We start from the raw sequence: 24,648 nt of genomic DNA, 5'->3' as shown, positions 1-24,648 counted from the left end.
AAACCCTTTAAATTTACACAGAGCCATTTACACTTATTTTTTATTAGTTGTTTAGAAAACTGATATTTTAAAGAACCTAGAAACCAATACGCTGATCTGAAGAACTTGTAATGTAACATTAAGAACTTTTTTAACCTACAGAGTGCCATATAGCAAACTCAAGAACCATATACAATGAAAAATAGTTATTAATAAAAAGAGAATTTGTTTGCTGAACCTACCTACAAAGGTGCTGCAAAAATTGTTGACAGGCTCCTTTTGTAATTTGCCCTAAAACAGACTAGACTGGAGTTTTAGAGTAATTGATATACTAGAAGTCTCTATCTCTGTGAGTCATTAGGTTTTAACATTAATTATTAATTTATATTGATAACTAAATAACCCATTTGCTTTTATACTCAGTATTATACTCTGATTACATCATGATGGCACCGTGGATGGCCATGATGGTGTGCAGTGCTCCTATTCTTTTGTTGTTTTTGTTTGTTTGTCCTGTGTTTAGTAATCTTTTTCCAGTCAGTTTTACCAGGGACGAACTGCTGAACATTCGGCAGCATATACCAGACAATCTTTTCCCGGTTTTTAAATATTCGGACACTTTGCTGGAGATTTTAGTCGGAGGCACAGCTTTGCTGTTCAAGAGACGCAGGCGAGGGAGACGAGCAAGTGCGCTTGGTCGAGCTCCGTCGGCGCGGCTTTCGAACAGCGCTGCCAAGCATTCATCTAGCAAATCTCCACTCTCTTCCTAACAAAACGGACAAACTACATCTCCTCAACCATACAAACAAGGACTTGTCAACCTCTGCTGCCTTGTGCTTCACAGAAACCTGGCTGAGTCAAGCCATTCCGGACAGCGCGTTACATCTGCCAGGCTTTCAGCTGTTCATAGCGGATCGCATCGCGGATTTAACGGTGAAAATGAGAGACGGTGGAACATGATTTTACATCAATGAAAGTTGGTTTACAGATGTAACAACGTTAAAGAAGATTTGCTGTCCTAATTTGGAAGCGCTCTTTATAAACTGTAAGCCTTTCCACGTGCCACGGGACTTTTCTTCATTTATTCTGGTGAGTGTTTATATCACGCCAAATGTGTGCGTGAGTGCCGCTCTGCAACAGCTGGCTGATCAGATCACAGACACGGAACGACAATACCTGGACTCAGTTAATATATTTCTTGGGGATTTTTACAAAGCAAACCTCACACGTGAACTGCCCAAATACAAACAGCACATTACATGCCCCACCAGAGACAGAAATATACTGGATCATTGCTACACAACAATAAAGGATGCATATCGCTCTGTCCCTAGAGCAGCTTTGGGACTCTCTGATCACTGTCTGGTTCATATTCTTCTGACCTACAGACAGAAACTAAAATCTGCTAAGCCTGTAGTAAAGACTGTAAAGAGATGGACCAATGAAGCAGAGCTGGAACTACAAGCCTGCTTTGACTGCACTGATTGGAGTGTTTTTGAGGCTGCAGCCACCGACCTGGATGGCTCACAGATACTGTGACATCATATATCAGTTTCTGTGAGGATATATGCATTCCTACTAGGACTTATTTAACGTTCAACAACGACAAACCATGGTTTACATCAGAAAACATTCAGGTTTGTCAGGCCAAAGAGGATGCTTACAGAGGTGGGGATAAAGTCTTGTACAATCAGGCCAGGAACACACTGAATAAGGAAATCAGAGTCGCTAAAAGAAGATACTCTAAGCTGAAAAATAAGTTTTCAGCTAACGACCCTGCATCAGTGTGGAGTGGCATGAAACAACTTTTGAATTACAGGACTCCTGCCCCCAACCCTGTGGTGGACCAACAACTAGCTGATGACCTGAATGTGTTCTACTGTAGATTTGAAAGGCCCACTCTCACACCACACACCCTCTCTGACCTTCACTTCACACAAACACCAAGACCTCCTGCAACCACCCTCCTCCCCCCTCCTGCTACTCAACCTGCACTTAAGATCTGTGAAAAGGAGGTGTGCCATGTCTTCCTAAAACAAAAGACAAGGAAAGCACAGGGCCTAGATGGTGTTTCACCCGCGTGTCTTATATCCTGTGCTAACCAGCTGGCCCCCATCTTCACACTGATTTTCAATAGATTACCGGAGCAGTGTGAAGTCCCATGCTGCTTCAAATGCTCAATCATCATTTCTGTCCCAAAAAAAACAAAAATCACAGGACTTAATGACTACAGACCTGTCGCCCTGATATCTGTGGTTATGAAATCATTTGAGAGACTGGATCCTTTCTAGATCCCCTTCAGTTTGCTTGAGCAAACAGGTCTGTGGAGGATGCAGTCAACATGGGATTGCATCATATCCTGCAACATCTGGACAGACCAGGGACATATGCAAGGATCCTTTTTGTGGACTTCAGTTCGGCTTTCAACACCATCCCAGCTATACTCTAGACTAAACTACACCAGCTCTCTGTTCCCACGTCTGTCTGTCAGTGGATTATCAGCTTTCTGACGGACAGGCAACAGCTTGTGAGACAGGGGAAATTCACTTCCAGCACCTGTACAATCAGCACTGGTGCCCCCCAGGGATGTGTGCTCTCCCCACTACTCTTCTCCCTCTACACCAATGACTGCATCGCCAAGGACCGCTCTGTCAAGCTCCTGAAGTTTGCAGACGACACCACTGTCATCAGCCTCATCCGAGATGACGATGAGTCTGCATACAGAAGGGAGGTTAAACAGCTGGCTGTCTGGTGCAGTCAAAACAACCTGGAGCTGAACACGCTCAAAATGGTGGAGATGATTGTGGACTTTAGGAGGAACACCCCAACACTGACCCCCCCCCTCACCATTCTAAACAGCACTGTGGAAGCAGTGGAGTCATTCAGGTTCCTGGGCGCTACCATTTCACAGGACCTGAAGTGCCTGACCCACATTGACACATTGTGAAAAAGGCCCAGCAGAGGTTGTACTTCCTTCGCCAGTTGAGGAAGTTCAATCTGCCACAGGCGCTGCTGATACAGATCTGTTCAGCAGTCATTGAGTCACTGTAATTCAGTAATTGTCTGGTTTGGTTCAGCTACGAAATCGGATATCAGAAGACTACAAAGGACAGTTTGGACTGCTGATTGGATTACTGGTTGCCCTCTGCCCTCCCTTCAAGGACTATACACTTCCAGAGTGAAAAAAGGCTGGAAAAATCACTGTGGCAGGGCGGAGGGTGGGGCTGGGTCATGATTCCGCACACCTAATTAGGCACAAACACACGCACACAGGTGTCGGACAGCTGTCCATAACTCTCTCTCTGTCGCACTGCCGTCTCCAGTCGGCCTGATCCCTCTTGGGCTTAATCAGCCTAATTAGGGGCTGGGTGTGCAGAATCACGACCCGGCCCCACCCTCTGCCCTGCCACAATCACTCTGGACCACACTCAGCCTGTCCACTACATTTTTGAACTGTTGCCTTCTGGCCTACGCTTCAGAGCTCTGAGCACCAGAACCGTCAGGCACAGGAACAGTTTTTTCCCTCAGGCTATCCATCTCAAGAACATTTAAAACTGCCCCATTGAGCAAAAATTATGTGCAATTCACAGTCTAGTCTTTTTATATTTATCCAACACATCCAACCTCTTCTGCCATTACATTCCCTTGCACTGTATATAACGGATTTGTATTTAGATTTGCACTACGTATGTGTGTGTATGTGTGTGTCTGTGTGTGTATATGTGTATATATATGTGTGTGTATGTATGTATGTATGTATGTATGTATATACAGTGGCATGCAAAAGTTTGGGCACCCCTGATCAAAATTTCTGTTGCTGTGAATAGCTAAGCGAGCAAAAGATGTCCTGATTTTCAAAAGGCTTAAAGTTAAAGATGACACATTTCTTTAATATTTTAAGCAATTTTACTTTTTTATATTCATCTTTTACAGTTTCAAAATAACAAAAAAGGAAAAGGGCCCGAAGCAAAAATTTGGGCACCCTGCATGGTCAGTACTTAGTAACACCCCCTGGCAAGTGTCACAGCTTGTAAAAGCTTTTTGTTGCCAGCTAAGTGTCTTTCAATTTTTGTTTGGGGGATTTTCACCCATTCTTCCTTGCAAAAGGCTTCTAGTTCTGTGAGATTCTTGGGCTGTCTTGCATGCACTGCTCTTTTGAGGTCTATCCACAGATTTTCGATGATGTTTAGGTTGGGGGAATGTGAGGGCCATGGCAAAACCTTCAGCTTGTGCCTCTTAAGGTAGTCCATTGTGAATTTTGAGGTGTGTTTAGGATCATTATCATGTTGTAGAAGCAATCCTCTTTTCATCTTCAGCTTTTTTACAGATGGTGTGATGTTTGCTTCCAGAATTTGCTGGTATTTAATTTAGATCCATTTTTTCCTCTACCAGTGAAATGTTCCCCTGTGCCACTGGCATCAACACAAGCCCAAAGCATGATTGATCCACCCACGTGCTTAACAGTTGGAGAGGTGTTCTTTTCATGAAATTCTGCACCCTTTTTTCTCCAAACATACCTTTGCTCATTGCGGCCAAAAAGTTATATTTTAACTTCATCAGTGCGCAGGACTTGTTTCCAAAATGCATCAGGCTTGTTTAGATGTTCATTTGCAAACTTCTGACACTGAAATTTGTGGTGAGGATGCAGGAAAGGTTTTCTTCTCATGACTCTTCCATGAAGGTCATATTTGTGCAGGTGTCGCTGCACAGTAGAACAATGCACCACTACTCCAGAGTCTGTTAAATGTTCCTTAAGGTCTTTTGCAGTCAAACAGGGGTTTTGATTTGCCTTTGTAGCAATCCTAAGAGGAGTTCTCTCTGAAAGTTTTCTTGGTCTTCCAGACCTCAACTTGAACTCCACCATTCCTGTTAACTGCCATTTCTTAATTACATTATGAACTGAGGAAACGGCTACCTGAAAACGCTTTGCTATCTTCTTATAGCCTTCTCCTGCTTTGTGGGCATCAATTATTTTTTTATATTAATTTTCAGAGTGCTAGGCAACTGTTTAGAGGAGCCCATAGCTGCTGATTGTTGGGACAAGATTTGAGGAGTCAGAGTATGTATAAAGCTTTGAAATTTGCATCACCTGGCCTTTCCAAATGATGATTGTGAACAAGTCATAGCCCTAACAAGCTAATTAAAGTCCGAGACCTTGGTAAAAGTTATCTGAGAGCTCAAATCTCTTGGGGTGCCCAAACTTTTGCATGGTGCTCCTTTCCCTTTTTTCACTCTAAAATTGTACAAAATACAAATAATACACAAATATTGCTTAAATTGTTGAAAAGAATGTTTCATCTTTAACTTTATGCCTTTTGGAGATCAGTTCATCTTCTTCTCACTTAATTCACAGCAACAGAAATTTTGACCAAGGGTGTCCAAACTTTTGCATGCCACTGTATATATATATATATGTATATAGTCTTATTGTGTATTCTATATATATTTTATTTTCTATTCAATTTTTATTTATTTATTTTATTAAATGTTTTATTATTTTTTATTATTATCTATGTCTTGTTGCTGTTTTGTATCGTTGTGCACTGGAAGCTCCTGTCACCAAGACAAATTCCTTGTATGTGTAAGCATACTTGGAAATAAAGCTGATTCTGAATCTGATCTGAAAACTATTTTGCAATCAAATCATCATAGCAATGGGATTTAAAAAAATTTAGTTTAAGGCTTTTGCTCAGAAAGGAAATCAGATTTTAGGATAAAATGTATATGTATAAAGGAAAGTGTATATTTTTTTTTTACTGTGACTGGTCACCATTTTTTTAAATCAAAATTTTAAACACCTTTTAGATCCTTTGCATTGCACATCAATAGTCTTGATGTGTGACAAAGTCCTTTTTAGAAATATAAACATTCCCAATTATTATGAGAACAAAAAATGCATATATAATAATTATACAAGAGTTTAAAATAGCTGTAGATGAAGTATGGCATGTTACATTGTAGGACACTGCCACTTATGTGTTTACATGCACTTTAAAACTTCAAATTTATTTGTACCAAAAAAATTATTTGTCTTTTTAAAATGTCATATAAATGCTTTAGGTAGACTGAAATTGTACAAGTCTGCTTTTTGCAAAGTCGGACAAACAGACTTTTGATGGTAGTTCGTCTAGCATGTAGGCTATACATGTTAATCGGACCTCAACTGGCCTTGACGCTGTGTGCAAGCTCAAAAGACAGAGGTGATGCCCAACTTGCCTAACTAGCTCTTCCCTGGCTGATGTCCTTATTTAAAATATTAAATTAATCATTGATTCATATACACCTGACCGACAGATGAAAACTGTAGCTTGGCTACGCAAAAACATGCTGTAGCTCGATCGTAATTGTGCATGTAAACATACTGACTGCACACCATGTCAAGTCAACTGCCTAATAACATACACTTATTTTTCCTCCTAATGTCCCACTGGTTTTCTAAAACCTCAGCCCTCATTTTCTTCCCTTTTCCTTAAGTAATCTTGCTTGATTTACTATAATGAGTGCTTTACAGGAATCATTGGATCTAAATTGCTTGGCTTTCAATCACATTTGTGAGCACTAACAGTATAACAATAACTTTAAGCTGAATCACCCATGTTAGAGCTTGTTTTACAGCTACATCAAGATTAATATCGTGCCATATTTCCAGCAACTCTAGGAGAGGCTGTTTACCCTCATGTTTTTAGTAAATGATCAGCTCAGAGTCCTGCTGCCCAGTTGTAGTGGCTCATGGCAGTGTCTTGATCTTAAAACACATTTTAGACTGAAGAGAGGAGAGAGAAAAAAAAGAGCTAAGAGGAGTAGAATAAGGAAGAAATCTCTGTGGGCTGTAGCTCCGAGCCAAGTCACATTGCAGTGATCTCCCAGTGTGCACTGCTCTCACTTTGCACTGTTTGAATCTATGATGAACTTTAAAGAAGTGCTGCCTTTCTTCAATGCTTCAAATAGAAGTGTTGCTTTACCCTCCAGCTGTGTGTGTGTCTGTGTGAGTCAATGTATGTGAAAGTATACAGAGTATACAGTAGCTCCAACCTGGTCTCATAGTGAAAACGTGACTCTATATCAATTTTTGCAAAATTTGTTAAACGTGTTTCCAGGAGAAATTAACACTAGAGGTGCTACAACAACTGTGTTTTATTCACTTTCACTTAAATCGTGACTTTAATAGCTGAAAAACATTTTTTCTCTCTATTGCTCAGAACCTGCTATTTTATTATATCAACACACTTTTACTCAAACACATCTTTTGAAAAACAATACATTTTAATGCGTTTATTACAGACTTACCTACATATATACACTTATTCCAGCATGGTTAGTTTGCACGGTAGCTCACCTGATAGGGTGGCCGAGGACCGCGGTTCAAGTCCAGCCATGAACTTAAGCTGATACGTGACATTACAGAGTCATAGAAGCAGCATGAAACGAGGTGGTTGCTTCAGAAAATTTGCTTTTTCATTTCTCTTCTGCATTTTAAAACAATAATGGTTAGATTTAGGCATTGATAAGGTAAGGATGTCTTTTTTAACTTCTCATATAAACAGTATATTTAAAACACTAACAGTTAGGTTCAGGCAAAAGTTTTAGGTTAGGGAGGTATGTTTAAAAAAAAAATATATATATAATAATAATAATCTAATATTCTCCTTAAAGGAATAGTTCACCCAAAAATGAAAATTTGCTGATAATTTACTCACCCTCAGGCCATCCAAGATGTATCAGAGTTTCTTTCTTCATCAAAACAGAATTTAAGATTTTTGATGCGCTTCCTGCCTCCTCCTCCACCTGACGCATGACCTTACCAACGAGCTTACATCATCCCTCTTATGAGCGCACATCACAGAGATGTACGGAAGCGAACATTTGTACTTAAAAAGTATATAAGTATTGTTTTGTTTCTAAAAATAATCAATCGTTTGCATTCAGAAGAACATTATTTGTCGACTGGAGTCATGAGGATTATTTTGATGCACCCTAAATATGCATTTTGGACCATCAAAAAATGGAGTACATTCACTTGCATTGTTTAAAGGAGGAGGCCTAAAATGGAATCCTAAAAATCTTAAATTCTGTTTTGATGAAGAAAGTTCACCTGTTTGGGTGAACTACAGTGCATGCGGAAAGTATTCACAGCGCTTCACTTTTTCCACATTTTGTTATGTTACAGCCTTATTCCAAAATGGATTAAATTCATTATTTTCCTCAAAATTCTACAAACAATATCCCATAATGACAATGTGAAAGAAGTTTGTTTGAAATCTTTGCAAATTTATTAAAAATAAAAAAAAAAATAAAAAAATCGCATGTACATAAGTATTCACAGCCTTGCCATGACACTCAAAATTGAGCTCAGGTGCATCCTGTTTCCACTGATCATCCTTGAGATGTTTCTACAACTTGATTGGAGTCATCCTGTGGTAAATTCAGTTGATTGGACATGATTTGGAAAGGCACACACCTGTCTTTATAAGGTCCCACAGTTAACAGTGCATGTCAGAGCACAAACCAAGCCATGAAGTCCAAGGAATTGTCTTTAGACCTCCGAGACAGGATTGTATTGAGGCACAGATCTGGGGAAGGGAACAGAAAAATTTCTGCAGCATTGAAGGTCCCAATGAGCACAGTGGCCTCCATCATCTGTAAATGGAAGAAGTTTGGAACCACTAGGACTCTTCCTAGAGCTGGCCGCCCGGCCAAACTGAGCGATCGGGGGAGAAGGGCCTTAGTCAGGGAGGTGACCTTATTGTCTACGACAGACAAACACTTTTGGACATTGGTTCAGCAATTTCTCACCGTAAACCGGACTTCACATTCCTCAATGCCGACCCGCTGTTTACAAACACGCAAGCGGAGCCCTTTGTCTGGGCAGCACGGCCGCAGAAACGCAAAAGGAAAAGGGGAAACAGAGCCGGCATTCTCATCAGAGTAAGACGCCGTGCAAATCGACCCCCGCTACCCACTATTCTTCTGGCAAATGTTCAGTCTCTGGATAACAAGCTCTGCGAGCTGAAAGCGTGGATCTCTTTCCAACGAGATACAAGGGACTGCTGCATTATCTGCCTTACGGAAACTTGGATGTCTGCGGAGATTCCAGACTCAGCCATTGAACCCACGGGGTTCTCCGTGCACCGAGCGGACAGAGCGAAGGACCTCTCAGGTAAAACTAGAGGAGGTGGTGTATGTTTTATGATCAACAAATCCTGGTGTGATCAGAGGAACGTTCATTCTATCAAGTCTTTCTGCTCTCCTGATCTGGAATTTCTTATGCTTCTGTGTCAACCATTCTGGCTACCGAGGGAATTCACAGCGGTCATTATCACTGCTGTGTACATTCCCCCACAAGCCGACACAGACCGGGCACTCAAGGAACTGTATGGGATTATAAGTGAGCAGGAAACCGCGCACCCTGAGGCCGCGTTCATTGTGAACGGGGACTTTAATAAAGCCAGTTTAAAATCAGTCGCACCAAAATATCACCAGCACATTAGTTTCAACACAGGAGGGGACCGGGTTTTGGACCATTGCTACTCTCCCTTCCGGATGGCTACAAATCCCTCCCCCGCCCACCATTTGGCAAATCGGACCACTCTTCCATTCTGCTTCTGCCCGCTTACAGGCAGAAATTGAAACAGGAAGCACCCACCCTAAGAACGATCCAGTGCTGGTCGGACCAATCAGACTCTACGCTACAGGACTGTTTTGATCACACGGACTGGGAGATGTTCCGGTCCGCCTCTGATGACGACATCGAGCTTTACGCTGATAGCGTAATGTGCTTCATCAGAATGTGCGTAGAGGACGTGGTTCCGACCAGAACAGTACGGATCTATCCGAATCAGAAACCTTGGATTAATAGCGATGTTCGCGCAGCACTTAATGTGCGGACCTCCGCTTTTAATTCCGGGAACGCGGAGGAGCATAAACAAGAACCGCAAAATGCCAGTACAGGACCAAGATTGAAGGACAGTTTAACACCACCAACTCTAGAAGCATGTGGCAGGGAATTAACATCATCACGGACTTTAAAGGGAATAAAAACTCCGCCATGAACACCGCTGCCTCTCTTCCGGATGAGCTAAATACTTTTTATGCTCGTTTTGAGGGAAATAACACCGCCCTCGCGGAGAGAGCTCTCGCGGCTGAAGCTACAGAGGTTAGTTCACTCTCCGTCTCTGTAGCGGATGTAACCCGATCCTTCCGACGGGTGAATATCCGCAAAGCCGCGGGCCCAGACGGCATTCCGGGCCACGTCATCAGAGCGTGCGCGAACCAGCTGGCTGGTGTTTTTACGGACATTTTCAACCTTTCCCTCTCTTTGTCTGTAGTCCCCACATGCTTTAAAACATCCACCATTGTGCCTGTTCCAAAACAATCAAAAATAACTTGTTTAAATGACTGGCGTCCTGTTGCTCTGACCCCCATCATCAGCAAATGCTTTGAGAGACTAATCAGAGACTATATCTGCTCTGTTCTGCCTCCATCACTGGACCCATTGCAGTTTGCTTACCACAACAACCGCTCCACTGATGATGCCATTGCATCTACAATACACACTGCTCCCTCCCACCTGGAAAAAAAGAACACTTATGTGAGAATGCTGTTTGTAGACTACAGCTCAGCATTCAACACCATATTGCCCTCCAAGCTAGATGAGAAACTCCGGGCTCTGGGCTTAAACAGCTCGCTGTGCAGCTGGATCCTGGACTTCCTGTCAAGCAGACGCCAGGTGGTTAGAATAGGCAGCAACATCTCCTCATCACTGACCCTCAACACTGGAGCCCCACAGGGCTGTGTTCTCAGCCCACTACTGTATTCCTTGTACACACATGACTGTGTGGCAACACATAGCTCCAATGCCATCATTAAGTTTGCTGATGACACGACGGTGGTAGGTCTGATCACTGACAATGATGAAACAGCCTACAGAGAGGAGGTGCACACTCTGACACACTGGTGTCAGGAGCACAACCTCTCCCTCAACGTCAGTAAGACAAAGGAGCTTGTGGTGGACTTCAGGAGAAAAGACAGAGAACACAGTCCCATCACCATCAATGGAGCACCAGTGGAGAGAGTCAGCAGCTTCAGGTTCCTGGGTGTCCACATCACTGAGGAACTCACATGGTCCATCCACACTGAAGTCGTTGTGAAGAAGGCTCATCAGCGCCTCTTCTTCCTGAGACGGCTGAGGAAGTTTGGAATGAACCGCCACATCCTCACACAGTTCTACACCTGCACTGTAGAGAGTATCCTGACTGGCTGCATCTCCGCCTGGTACGGCAATAGCACCGCCCACAACCGTAAAGCACTGCAAAGGGTGGTGAGAAATGCCAGACACATCATCGGAGGTGAGCTTCCCTCCCTCCAGGAAATATATACAAGGCGGTGTGTGAAAAAAGCTCGGAGGATCATCAGAGACTCCAGCCACCCGAGCCATGGGCTGTTCTCACTGCTACCATCAGGTAGGTGGTATCGCAGCATCAGGACCCGCACCAGCCGACTTCATGATAGCTTCTTCCCCCAAGCAATCAGACTTCTGAACTCTTGATCTCCCACGATCAAATACATCAGCACTGCACTTTATTACCCTTATTCTTATATCTCACACCGGACTGTCATAAATTATATTATTATTATATTATATTCCCTCTTAATAACTGACTATCAACCGACAGCTGAATGTCAATACAGTACAATACTGTACATTCTATATATACTATATATACTTTTTTATATATCTTATTTTTTATTTTTATTGAATAATGCGTATCTGTATAGTGCGTACTGTATACTGTACAGTGTATGTTATTATTTGTATATTGTTGAGTGTAATTATGTGTATATCAGATGTTTAAACTGTGCTGTGTTAATTTGATGTTATTGTAAATTGGTACTGTCTTGTCACTGTCACGACTGCTATGTTGATCGGAACTGCACCCAAGAATTTCACACACCATTGCACTTGTGTATATGGCTGTGTGACAATAAAGTGATTTGATTTTGATTGATTAGCATCATACTCAAAAAGACTTGAGGCTGTAATTGGTGCCAAAGTTGCTTCAACAAAGTATTGAGCAAAGGCTGTGAATACTTATGTACATGTGATTGTTTTTACATTTTTATTTATAATAAATTTGCAAAGTTTCAAACAAACTTCTTTCATGTTGTCATTATGGGGTATTGTTTGTAGAATTTTGAGAAAAATAATTAATTTAATCCATTTTGGAATAAGGCTGTAACATAACAAAATGTGGAAAAAGTGAAGCGCTGTGAATACTTTCCGGATGCACTGTATTCCTTTAAAACCACTGAATACGACACCATTTTACTTGCTTTTGGCGCCCCCAGCTGGACATTTAACAAAAACATGCAGCGAAACGTGATAAACATCACGTAATTTGGAATTGCAAAAATGTTGTCATATTCATGTAATTTCATGAGACCTAGTTAGTTGAGACCTAGACTTGCTGTCTACTGCATACACAGGCCACTGCCTATACCACAGATGTATCACAAACTATTGTTGGTTACGACAGTTTGCTGTTAGTCTGTTGCTAAGCTTATGGTGTGATTCTTCAATAAGCTAAAATATATAATACTTGTGTTTATTTATATAATTTATGTAATAAACAGTAAAAATATATAGGCTATTATGTTTTATATATATATATATACACACACACATTTTTAAATAAATGTCCATTTAAAACAAAATTTTATGTAAATATATAAATATTCAAAAAATAGCATGCACATATTGTGTAAACTAATCTATTGATAATTATATTGAACTATTTTAATCAATGTAACAAGGTTAAAATGGGAGAGGAGGAGGCAGGAACCGGCTGATCAATCAAAGTAATATTTTAATAGGAACTTAAACAAAAAGACACAAAAACATAAACGCACACACGCCCTCCTCCTTGTCACACTCCTCCATCCTTGGCCTCAGGCCGGGGAACTCCCGGCATGACATATATATATACCCCCTCTCCGTTCCGGGCCCTGTCCCTTTGGCCCCGCCTGCCGGCAGGCTTTTCCCCTCCTCTCTAGAGCTGGGGAGGGTGACGAGGGCAGGGGAAAAAAAAAAAAAAGAGGAGAGGGAAAGGGCAAGGTGGAGGGACAGTGAAAGAGAGAGAGAAAAAACTTGCTCGCCAGTTCCCAGATATGCCGTCGCCTGGTCCTCGATCACTCCTATTTTAATAGGAACTTAAACAAAAAGATACAAAAACATAAATGCATACATGGCAGCTACATGTCAGCTCTTTCCCGAACTGCCGCATTCCACTGCACTTATCCCTCTCCTTGGCTGATTAGCCCGATTGGTGGCCGGGCATTCATAGTCACAGCCCGGCCCCGCCCTCCTCCTCGTCATAATCATTTTCTGTGTATTTTATGAGGTATTTGAAGTATGTTAGGAGGCAGTATAATTAATATATCCACCTTTTGGAACAGTCTTTGCATGATGCCTTAAAATGCTCACTAGATTTTGGAATACAGCATATAGTATGTGCTGTAAATGTCAGTGTCTTTATCTCAGTCTCTTGCTATCCTGTTTTTTTTTTTTTTTTTTTTTTTCAGGCCTTTGTATTTCTTCTGCAGTTTTCTGGATATTTCTCTAGACACTGTGTTGACATATTATTTGCATTGCCTATATGGGGAAGCAGATGTAAACTGTGTCCTTTGTTGCTTTCAAATCATGCAACTCTCTCAAAATCTTCTCTAATGAAACTCCACCTGCGAGCATCTAAACATCACTTTTACTATTGCTCATAGTTAGGGCAAGGGATTTGAACAAACCCCTAAGCATGAGTATTAAACTTCAGTGTGTAACTTGCCCCGTACCATTTGTGCTATATACACAAATTATACCTTAAATCATGTGGCTTTTTGAGGAAACGTGTGCAGTTACTTTAATAAGCAATCAAAGTAATTTTTTTTTTTACCTTGTAGATGATAAAACATTGAAGGAGGGACCTGATCGATATGTAGGAACCAGAATATCATAAAGACTCAGAGGTGGGCTTTTTGACTTGTGCCAGTAAGCAACCATCCAGAACACTCTAGCAACTTGCATGCAGTAAAAACATGCTTAATACCACTCATCTTGTCTTTCCACACCCAAACACTTGCAGTAAATCTCTTAACCAGGTGCATCATGTAGCAAGATCACAGATAATAGCTGCATCTATACAGAGCCCCACTAACCCACTAGTGTAGTTAAAAGTGTTGCTGTCTGAAAGATTTAAGGCGTAAGCCATTTGTCATGGTGAATGTCATTAAATGTCAAGGGAGTAAGAGTTTGACAGCTTGTCTGGGTTGTGTATGGCTTTGCTGCTTCATTTATTATGTCTAATATTGCACAGACCTTCTCTGCCAGTGCCTGTGGGCTTTCGCTGATTGCTGTGTTATTTGGTCTAATGCATCAGTGTACTGATGAACCAGACAAAAGCTGCGTCCAAATTCTTGTACTTTCCTGTATATACTGAATTTGATAAACAACTTACTTCTCGAATGTTGCTAAAGTATGTTCTTTAAGTCATGCAGGAGTCATTGCCGGAGACATAATACAATCAGGAACATGGGTATTGTCTCTTGACCTATATGTATTTTATGTACTCACAGTATGACATACTAAGAACAATCACAAAAATAATTTACTTAGGTTGTGTTAAACAAGTACATATTAATCACAAGGAACAACTTTCTTGGTAGCCTATAGCATTAACATTTGAAAAGAGTTGCCTGCCTGAGCTGCATTTTTATTAATTCAACATTTTGAATATGCCAGCTGTTCAGCTCCTGTGACCTTATGGTATGGTAAATTGTCTAGTTGATGCACACTTCAGAATCTCAGTAGATGTAGTTGGTCATCTCGGTATTGTTCGCCAAACCCGGTCTCACGACAAGTTGTAATAATTCGTACAAGATGGCGAAATCATAAAAAAATCGAATGAGTTGGCTCGTACAAAAACGTACTACTTTAACTCCCTTAGAGAAAAATAAACTAACCAACGAACAATGTTAAAATGATTTTTCCTAAGGATAACCCCTAACACAAACATACCCATAAAGTCTAAACCCTTACCCCTATACCTAACCATAATTTTAATAGGGAAAAAAGAACAAATCTGGGTTTTGAATAAGTGTTCTTTTGATTTTTCTTAAGTTTAACCACTAGCCCAACACCCAAACATAAACCTAACCATAAAATCTAACCCCTTACCCATACCCTAAACCTAACCAAGATTTTAGTTGGACAGTAACTTTTGGGTACCACAGAACAAAGAAAACATCTGGATTTGAAACGAGAATAGGGGTATAATGGGGATATACTGTATATCAGTCATTTGTTTTGCATATATAGATATGGAATGAGTAACCAGATTTATTCACTGAAGTTTCCTTTCTTAAAATAGTGTTCAATTAGAGGCTAGATAAAATTTGATGCTTATATCGTAGTGATTTGAAATTCTGTTTGTTCATTGGTTGGTCTCTATGGGAATAAAAGTCACACCTTTTGGTACGTGCCAATTTGTACGATATATTCTGATTTCGCCATCTTGTATAAATTATTACAACACAGATTGAGACAGACTAATCTCACAGTAGAATTGGAAACAGTAAGTTAACTTTTCTAGAGCTAAACTCGACCAGTGCTTACCGAAATTTGAAGCATTGTCCCCAGTGGCCGAAACGGGAAGTGTTTTTGAATGCATGGGCAAGTGTGAGCTCCAGTTTCTGGGTGAAATGCCCACAGAGGGGCACCAAAAGCAAGTTCTGTATATTCATTACATATTTCTGTATATATATATATATATTTCTGTATATATATATATATATATATATATATATATACACACAGGGTTGGGAGGGTTACTTTTTAAATGTATTCCACTACAGATTACAGAATACATGCTGTAAAATGTAATTTGTAACATATTCCATTAGATTACTCAAGGTCAATAACGTATTCTAAATACTTTGGATTACTTCTTCAGCACTGGTAGATTTTTTCACTTGTTTTGACTATAAAAAACTCTGCCAGTACAGTAAGACAAAATACACATGTTAAAAATACATTCTCTGAAAAACCTAAATATCTTAGGCAGTGTTGTTTCTAAAACAAGATCAATCAAATTGATCATGTTTTAAGGATTTTTAGATATTGTTTACAGGAAAACAATACAGAAATTATGATCAAGAATTAGATTTTTGCCCTAATATCAAAGGTCTTACTAGAAAAAAGAAATTATGATCCAACATGAATTTTCTTGATAAAAAAAATATGATCGTGCCTGGTAACATGTGCATGTAAAATGGCTAGAAATAGCATTTTAGCTTAGCGTAAAGCTGACAATTTACACAAGGTTTATTTCTATTTCTTCTGCTCCAAACTTACTTCAAACGTACTTCTCTGTCTGCTCGTATGAATGTAACACATCATAAGAAAGTGTTTCACCGCTGTTCAAATGCACTTTGGATCGCATGATTTATATGTATAAATGTTTTCCATCTGAAAGGACTGAATATTAAATGAAACGAATGAAAATAAAATGCAAAGTAATCTCTTCAGTAATCAAAATACTTTTTGAATGTAACTGTATTCTAATTACCAATGATTTACATTGTAACTGTAGTGGAATACAGTTACTTATATTTTGTATTTTAAATACGTTACATGTATTCCGTTACTCCCCAACTCTGTATATACAGTATCTGTATATAGGAGTAGAGGAATATATATTTTAATAATTCTTCTTTCCGACCCTAAACCTAACCGTCAATTGAGTAATTGTAATCTTAGAGGTAAAATGGAACCTCCAAATGGCGATAGTCACTGATTATGCGAACATGATTACTTCCTGGTTTCAACATGGAAAGAGAACCCGGGACTCCCACGCTGCTGATGCAACATGCCAAGATGTCCAATGGGAGCTGCCGGTTGTCAGTAACTCGGCATAATGGGGGCCGATGTCAGGAAACTGGAACATTTGGAAACAACTTGTTGACTTCCTGTGTGATCATGTTGAATGGGACTATGTTTGTTCATCTACTGTTTCATGAATACTTAAGATTCAGACATCCTACTTATTTGACATGCTGCTTTTTGCTTATAACTGTACTTAAAAGGAAAGTATGCATATTCAGATGTGGGGGACAGTCTTTAGTTCAGCACACACACCTCCTTGCACCTGCTAATCTGTTTTTGCTTTTCTGTTCTCCTACAAAGAGGTTAAGTCATTCTTGCAGTTTGAGCTTTGACTTTTTGTGTTTGCGTCAACTTGTTGTGTCTGGCCTCATAATGGCCATCCATATAAAACAGTATTGGAACAGTGCAGATGTCAGACGTAATTGCTATTTGAGTTAGTAGATCTGGGAGAGTGCAGTAAATGAGGCATATGTGGTCTAGGGTGACCGTATCTCTCTCCGGATTGTCCATTTCAGCCAGAGCCATTACCATGCTGAGTTTCACATAGGCCCTCATGGGTACCAGTCACATAAAACATGCATTAGTGCTGCATAATGCATGCTTCCATGAAACGCTGCCCATTCTCTCGCTCGTGGTCCAAAGTCATTGCTATTGTGCGATGCTGCTTGTGATGTTTCGGAAAGTGAGGAAGTAAAGTGTTCAGCACAAAGTGGATGAATCCGACCAGAACTTCAGTTCTATCAGGAAGACTCGCAGATTTGAGTGAAATTTAAGATGACATTTATTTGATGAATATAAAACAGAAATGTAATGTCTCTCTTTGGCATAAGCCCCGTCTGGCGGTCTGAAGAAGTTGTACTCGGAACCATCATATCCTGCCGGAGATAGGAGGCAGGGGCGAGGAGCCTACCCCTGTGCAGGACGGGACTCAACTTATGGTGGTGGGGTGATGGAGGTTGCCATGTTAGCACACTGAAACAGCAATGTGATAGATTGTGTGCAGACTTATAAAACAATGGCTTACATGTGATTGGCTAGGAGTTACCTAGCTAATGGTGCGATGATGTACAGCTGCTAGTCTTCCCGCTAGAACTACGCTGCGTTTACATTTATTTTGGTAGTGATTGAGATTTAATGCCTTAATGATTTTCTCCCTAGATATTGCATGTGCAGTGTTTACCAAGATTAATCTTGCAGAAATAAACACTCAGCTGTAGCAAAAAAAACAAAAAAAAAACAACAGAAAAAGCCTATGGTGGTCAATTATTAAAAGTCTATATATCATAATTTCTCATCCTCATGTCTTTCAAACACAGTATGGCGTTCTTTCTCCTGTGGAACACAAAAGGAGAAATGTTGAAGAATGCACAGGCAACTAATTTTTTAAATGACAGTGAATGGGGACAAGGGCGTCAAGCTCCTAAATGACAAAAAAGCATCACAAAAGTATTATTAAATTGTTTATATTACTTGTATGCTATTCCACGTCTTCTGAAACCATATTGTTGGGTACATGTACTCAGATATGAGACAAAGACATGCCTACATATAGTCATAAATCCTGACTGCAGCCTGTAGAAACACTAGAAACCTCACTACCAAAACAACGGTGCCAAAATCAAACAAAGGGAGTCCAAAACAGACTACAGATCCCATGAAGCCTTGCTCACTTTACACCTATGTGTGAAATTCTGAAGGATCGAACTCTCAACTCCTATTGGATGAAACACACGACAGAACGCATCCCTCAACCATGACGTCATCGAGAGTATAAAAACCTCTGAGATCTTTCTGGGCGTTGCTTCCAGCAAACCTGCCTCGTCTAGATGCAGCCCTGCTGCTCCCAGGTGTAGCTTCTTTGCCCAGGAAGTAACGTGTGTACCTGAACTTTGGCCATGCAATCTCCTTCTCGCTAGATGAGCTGAGATTTCTCTGTGTTCCACCGAGCACGCTAACGGATCCGAAGGAGACCGCTGAGCAATCCGCGTCTCACTCATTTGCCTACAGAGGTGAAGAAAGAAGATTTTTCTTCCCTCTTCAACCAAGTCGAATTTGCTGATTTCTCTTCCGGCCTGCTGAGAATCAGCCGCCATACTGCCCACCGACAGAGCGAGGAAATGGCCTCCCATCATCACCTGAGCTTCAAGGAACCGAGTCGGAGTCAAACGACGGATGAACACACATTCTACCCACGTCCTCATGATACACAAGTAAGAGGTTTACGTCTGGGCAGAGATAGATTATTATAGTGTGTTATCCTTGCGTATTAAGGCTATTGCTTGTACAGTTTACGGACTGCCGAGTCCGCTCATTGCTGCTAATAATACTTGAGGTATTACTGTAACTTACTGTTACCACGAATGAGATTTGCTGTGTTGTCCAGTCAGGTTGGACTGTTTGTGCATTTCTGCCATCGGGAGTGAGACCGGCACATTGAGTTTATCCATTAAAGAACCAACGACCGCGGCAGACGGATTACGAGCCGTTCACCGCATCTCTGAGTGATAAAATAATGGTTGCCTTCTCTCCCACGATCACTAAAACCAGCTTCGGTGCCGTTACTCTGTTCTCTCTCTCTCGTACTAACCACACACACACACAACCTCACACAAACATACCCACACACCCATTTTTCGAGCAGATAACTTGGCGATAGAGTCTGCTTTGTTATCATACCAGCGGAGACACGCGTTAAACGGGCAGACACCATTAACCAGTCTCTCCACCCACATTCGCGGCCACATTCTCTGGCCAGAAACCTTGTGTGACGTACTGTCCACAAGAGCCACGTCCACCATTTTATGCCCTCCTTCTCTCCTTACACACACACACACATACGCACGCACACACCCACACACATACCTTCCTCTCATGTATTATAGGCTTATTTGTTACCATATCTAATCATGTTACTGTTTAGTTTGTATTTGGAAGTTGGAAGTTTATTGACTGCATTGTATTGATTATTAATTGATATTACTGCATCAATAAACTTTGTTATACTTTAAAATGAAGTGTTTTGGTATTGTTCTGCATGCACGTGTGTCAAGGGCTGGCAGGGGATGTCAGTGCTCGGATTCAAGCCTTCATTGTTTACCTTTCGAATGTCGATGTTCTCTGAGTGTCGACTTTCCTAAGAGAACAATCCTATAGTGAGACTGCTATACACTCTGGTTATTAGTCCCTGATTCCAGGGTGGTACCCCAGCGATATTAATCCTTATTAATATTCTATTGATTTTGATACATGATAATTATCTTTGATGATTGTTGATTTGAAGGATCATTAAGCTAATAGTAATTCTAATTAATGTTCTATTGATTTTAATAATTAATTATTATCATTGATAATTAATATTCTATTGAATTTGATAATTGATGGTTATCTTTGATGATTGTTGATTTAAAGGATTAAAAAGCTAATGTTGATTCTACGCAATGTCTTATTGATTTTAATAATTATCTTTGATAATTATTAATTATTGCTAATAACCAATCCCGCTCCTGAACGAAGCGCCCAACAATATGATAGCACTGAGTGAAGAACAGACTCAAATTCATGTAGTTATTCATTGAAAATCCTCCTCCGCTGTAGCTCTCATATTAAAGCTACACTATGTATCTTTTGGCCCTCTAGCGGTTGAAGCATAAAACTGCAAGTTACTTGCGAGGAATACTTCACGTTAGTTTTGATTCGGCACTGCCTTTGTCACCGTCACTATATTTAATATTACAATCTACAGCCTCAGTGGAGAATGCAAGTGAACCGTAATACTACAATAGTAGTAGGTATATGCACTGCAAACAACACTGTAATATAAAAACGCAAAACGAGGATTTAATAATGATAAAATACTTATTTGAACATGAAAATTATTTTTAGAAATATGCAATATCACAATTACAATAAAAAAAAATTGTGATCGCTTATTTGGAAGTTACAACAGAGAGTTGGTTACACACTAAACAAATTAATATACAGTACATTACTGTGCTAAGAAATTGGTATCTTATAAACAACTTGAGATAAGCATACATGCTTGCAATGTTTAGACCATTTGGTCTTTGTCAGGCAACAAATAAATAAATGAATAATAATAATAATAATAATCTTTCAAATTACTGTGACTGAGGTTAAAAAAAAAAAAAGTCTAAAAAACAGCAGCACACAGATACTTAGAGACACACACTTTAGGAATCTCGAAACTGCAACAATGTTATAAAACAGTCAGAAATCATGAATACTAGTAAACATGTAACAGAAACTTCACCTGAAAAAAATGAAACTTATAAACACACCACGATCGGTAGACAAACAATTCATTAAAGCATAACAACCCTACCAGAAAACATACCCACATATTACAGCAGTTAAACAACTTCACTAAACAGTTAAAAATTCATGAGGAGAGTGATTTCAGGCCCCTGATGAACAGCTGTTGCACTTGCTTCCTGCTTCTCCAACACTCGCATGAGTCGCACCTCAGCCGGACCTTCTTTCTGAGCTCATGGACATGATGTAATCATGTAAGGACGAATGACGTATGCCTGCGATTTCGTGCCAAATCCGTCCCGACAGCTCTAAATAAAAATCTCTATGGTAGACTTACCATAGTGAATCAGGATAAGGCAAAAACATGGTTTTGAAGACGGGTTGATGGTGTAATCACTCATTAATGAAATTGTGTTCATTTCTAACAAAAACATCTTGCATAGTGTAGCTTTAAATATGGCATACTATAATATAACTTCAGAAGACTTTGAATATAGTACAAGAGTCATATGAACTATTTTTATGATAGTTTAATGATACTTTTTATACTTATTTTCCCACCCTTTTGGAACAGCCCAAGTCCCCATTCGATTTCATTATTTGTAAAAGAGTGGCCAACCTTTTTCAACAATTTACAAAAAAAGAATCATCCAGGTCTGGAATGATGTAAGGGTAAAGGGTAAAAAAGTCAATTTTGAGTGAACTATTCCTAAAATAGCAGTGACTGTTTTAAACTTGTGGTTAGCAAGATGGACGGTCAAGTCTCATGAATTCATATCGAATCTTGGGTAATATAGGACTGAGCAGGGAAGATGTTGAGAAATGCTGAAGGCTGGTGATAGATGAAGCTTGATGGAGATACTCCCGGCACATTTGTCCCGCAGTGAGACTGAGAGACACACTGCAGTCATAATCTCCTGAAGGTGACCCACGCTTTGATCTGTACACACACACGCAATCCTGAAGCAAACAAACATGAATCTATGGCTCTGTTTACACCTGGTATTAAGATCCGTCGGGTCATTTTGAGGGAACTCAAAATGTCAGTATGTTACTGCATGTGCAAAAAAAAAAAAAAAAAATGGAAAAATTAACTAAAGCACAAACAATTTACGCACCGTTTCTCCCAAATAAATGCGACATGGTAACATTTGATGACCTCCAAATATGGTTTAAATGATCTGATCACTAAACCCATTAACACCTGTATTTAGTGTTGTCCACTTGTAATCGGGCAAACAAAACAAAAAAAATCAGACAAATCTTAATACCAGTTGTAAACAGGTTCCATCTTTCCTCTTTGTTGCTCAGAGGAAAAGGCTGTAGAAAGAAAGAAATGAAATTGTAATGCTAATGAGTGAGATGAGCATTAATTTCTGAATCATAATGTCTGAGTCTCCTGATTTAGATCAAATGACAGTGTGGAAAGCTTTGAATTTGCTGGTGGTTATGTTCATTTATAGCCACAAGTCCAAAGAGGGGGTACACCCGCTGTTCCCGCTGCGACCTGTGATTCATCACTTGTGGCAGATATTAGCATGTTGTGACTCATTTATGTCTTAAATTTACTATTATTAGAGTGTCTAAAAGTCAATTCGCCTGGTGGGGCATATTAGCGGTTTGCTTGAAGTTGTGAATTATAGCTGTCAAATGAGCCTTGATGCTAATCAGTCCCCCGTTTAGCCAGAGGACTACAGGTACTGTGTTCAGTAGGACTGGGTATTGATAAAGATTTCCCGATTCAATTCAATTCCAATTCAGAAGCTCTCGATTCCGATTCGATTAAATATTGATTCATATGGGTTTATTTAAGTTATAATGTCCCTTTTGCTTACGTATAAAAGAAATTATCTCCCAGCTATTGCTGTTAATTATACAGGGTACCTTTTAACTAGGTACATTATTATTATTAATTTTACTCATTTTATTTTATTACTTTTTCATAATTTTGGTCACATTTTGGCTTTTTAAAAATGAACAAATAAAGGTATTCAATCAATAAATAAGATATTATATTTCATACATTATCATTTACCAGCCTGTTGCCAAATATATTCACTTTAGTCGCATAGCGTGAATTTTGGATGCAAATGCGAATGATTTCCTCTCATTGTAGTAGAGGGCTGCGCATTGAGTGAAAGGTCGATTTTGGAGAGCGGCTCCCCGCCCTGGTCCTTCTACCTACGGGTATGAGGCCAGCACGGCTAGCACTGGGGGCGATTTGGGGACCCCAATGGGACCACCTCCACCGGGTATCCCCCCACAGACCTCCCATTCCCCAGCACGCTCATCTGCCCAGATCGGGCTTCCGGATGAGTCTGCCGGCTCGTCTCACGGTGAGTTCGACCTCTTGTTCAGAGCCCGCGAAGGTGATGAGCTCTCGAGCGCAGCATCGGAGAACGGGCTCGTCCAGTGGGACGCGGAAGCCTCAGCTGGACAACCCCCTTCGAGTACGGTCGCCTAGTCACAGGCTGACGCGGAGATGATGGACATGCTTTCCCGGGCAGCCGCGAGCATCGGGCTAGAGTGGAAACCTCCACTCTCCCCTGAACCCTCGCGGCTCGATGATAGGTTCCTGGGCTCGCGGCGCCACTCACAGCCACGCCCCGCCCCAGTTCCTTTCTTCCCGGAAGTGCACGAGGAGCTGACAAGGTCATGGGAGGCACCTTTTACTGCCTGGTCCCGATCTTCCAGCTCCCCCGCCCTCACTACCCTTGATGGCTATTCGGCGATTCCCCCGGTGGATAAGGCGCTCGCGGTGCACCTATGTCCGCAGAGAGCCGCCACCTGGTGCGGCCGCCCAAAGCTCTGTAGGTTTATGCGATTAATCGGAAAAACAATATTTTACCCACCCTTAGTGATCAGGTCTGCCTGATGCATTGCTGTTCAATTTTTACCCTTTATTAATGCAGTTTTCTGAAGTTATGCTAGGATCAAAACTTAGTAGATCACTTAAATTGGCTTCAAATGATCCAATATGTCTGCAAACAGAACCTTCACTGTAAAAAAATAAAAAACAAATAAATAATAATAATTTAGTTTTAAATGAGATAAATTTACTTTTGAAGCAACATTATTCATGATTTTCAGACTTGTTTTCAGAGAATTTATCTTGAATTTCTATTTTAATTTTAATAGATTTTTTGCCCCATTGGCAAATTGCTTTTTTTTGTTTTAAAGTCATCATGAAACAGAAGTTATGACTGACTTTATTACTGTATTGTGACATATTTCCCAGTGAAATGGCTTTTCGAACGGGAAAAAATAATGTAGGGCGGGGACTTTGTTTACGTTATGACAAGGCTGGAGCCATTGTGCAAATACAGATGAATGTGAAACAAGCGAGTAGAAGCTAATTTGTCCATGTTTTGAATCGCAATACACTAAGCATAAAGAACACTTATTCGAGCGGTATATCCAAGAAACCTCCATCTGCAGAAAAATATAAATAAACTCCAGCGAGTTTC

General features: G+C 40.4%; 1 protein-coding gene across 4 annotated transcripts in view; it reads left to right on the top strand.

Annotated features, from left to right (window-relative positions):
• LOC127441532 (SPRY domain-containing SOCS box protein 4-like) overlaps positions 1-24,648 on the top strand; it is a 131,788-nt gene that overhangs the window by 84,719 nt on the left and 22,421 nt on the right. The window contains exon 3 of one of the 4 annotated variants that reach the window (XM_051699072.1): positions 13,930-13,995. The exons of the other annotated variants lie outside the window; for them this stretch is intronic. Coding sequence (XP_051555032.1) covers positions 13,930-13,985 — 56 coding nt within the window. The 3' untranslated portion in view covers positions 13,986-13,995. The remainder of the gene's footprint in view (positions 1-13,929; positions 13,996-24,648) is intronic. 4 annotated transcript variants of the gene reach the window in all.

This window comes from Myxocyprinus asiaticus, chromosome 5, assembly GCF_019703515.2.
Source record: "Myxocyprinus asiaticus isolate MX2 ecotype Aquarium Trade chromosome 5, UBuf_Myxa_2, whole genome shotgun sequence".
Lineage (NCBI taxonomy): Eukaryota > Metazoa > Chordata > Actinopteri > Cypriniformes > Catostomidae > Myxocyprinus > Myxocyprinus asiaticus.
The sequence above is the reverse complement of the archived record's forward strand: the minus strand, read 5'-3'. Positions and strand labels throughout refer to the sequence as shown.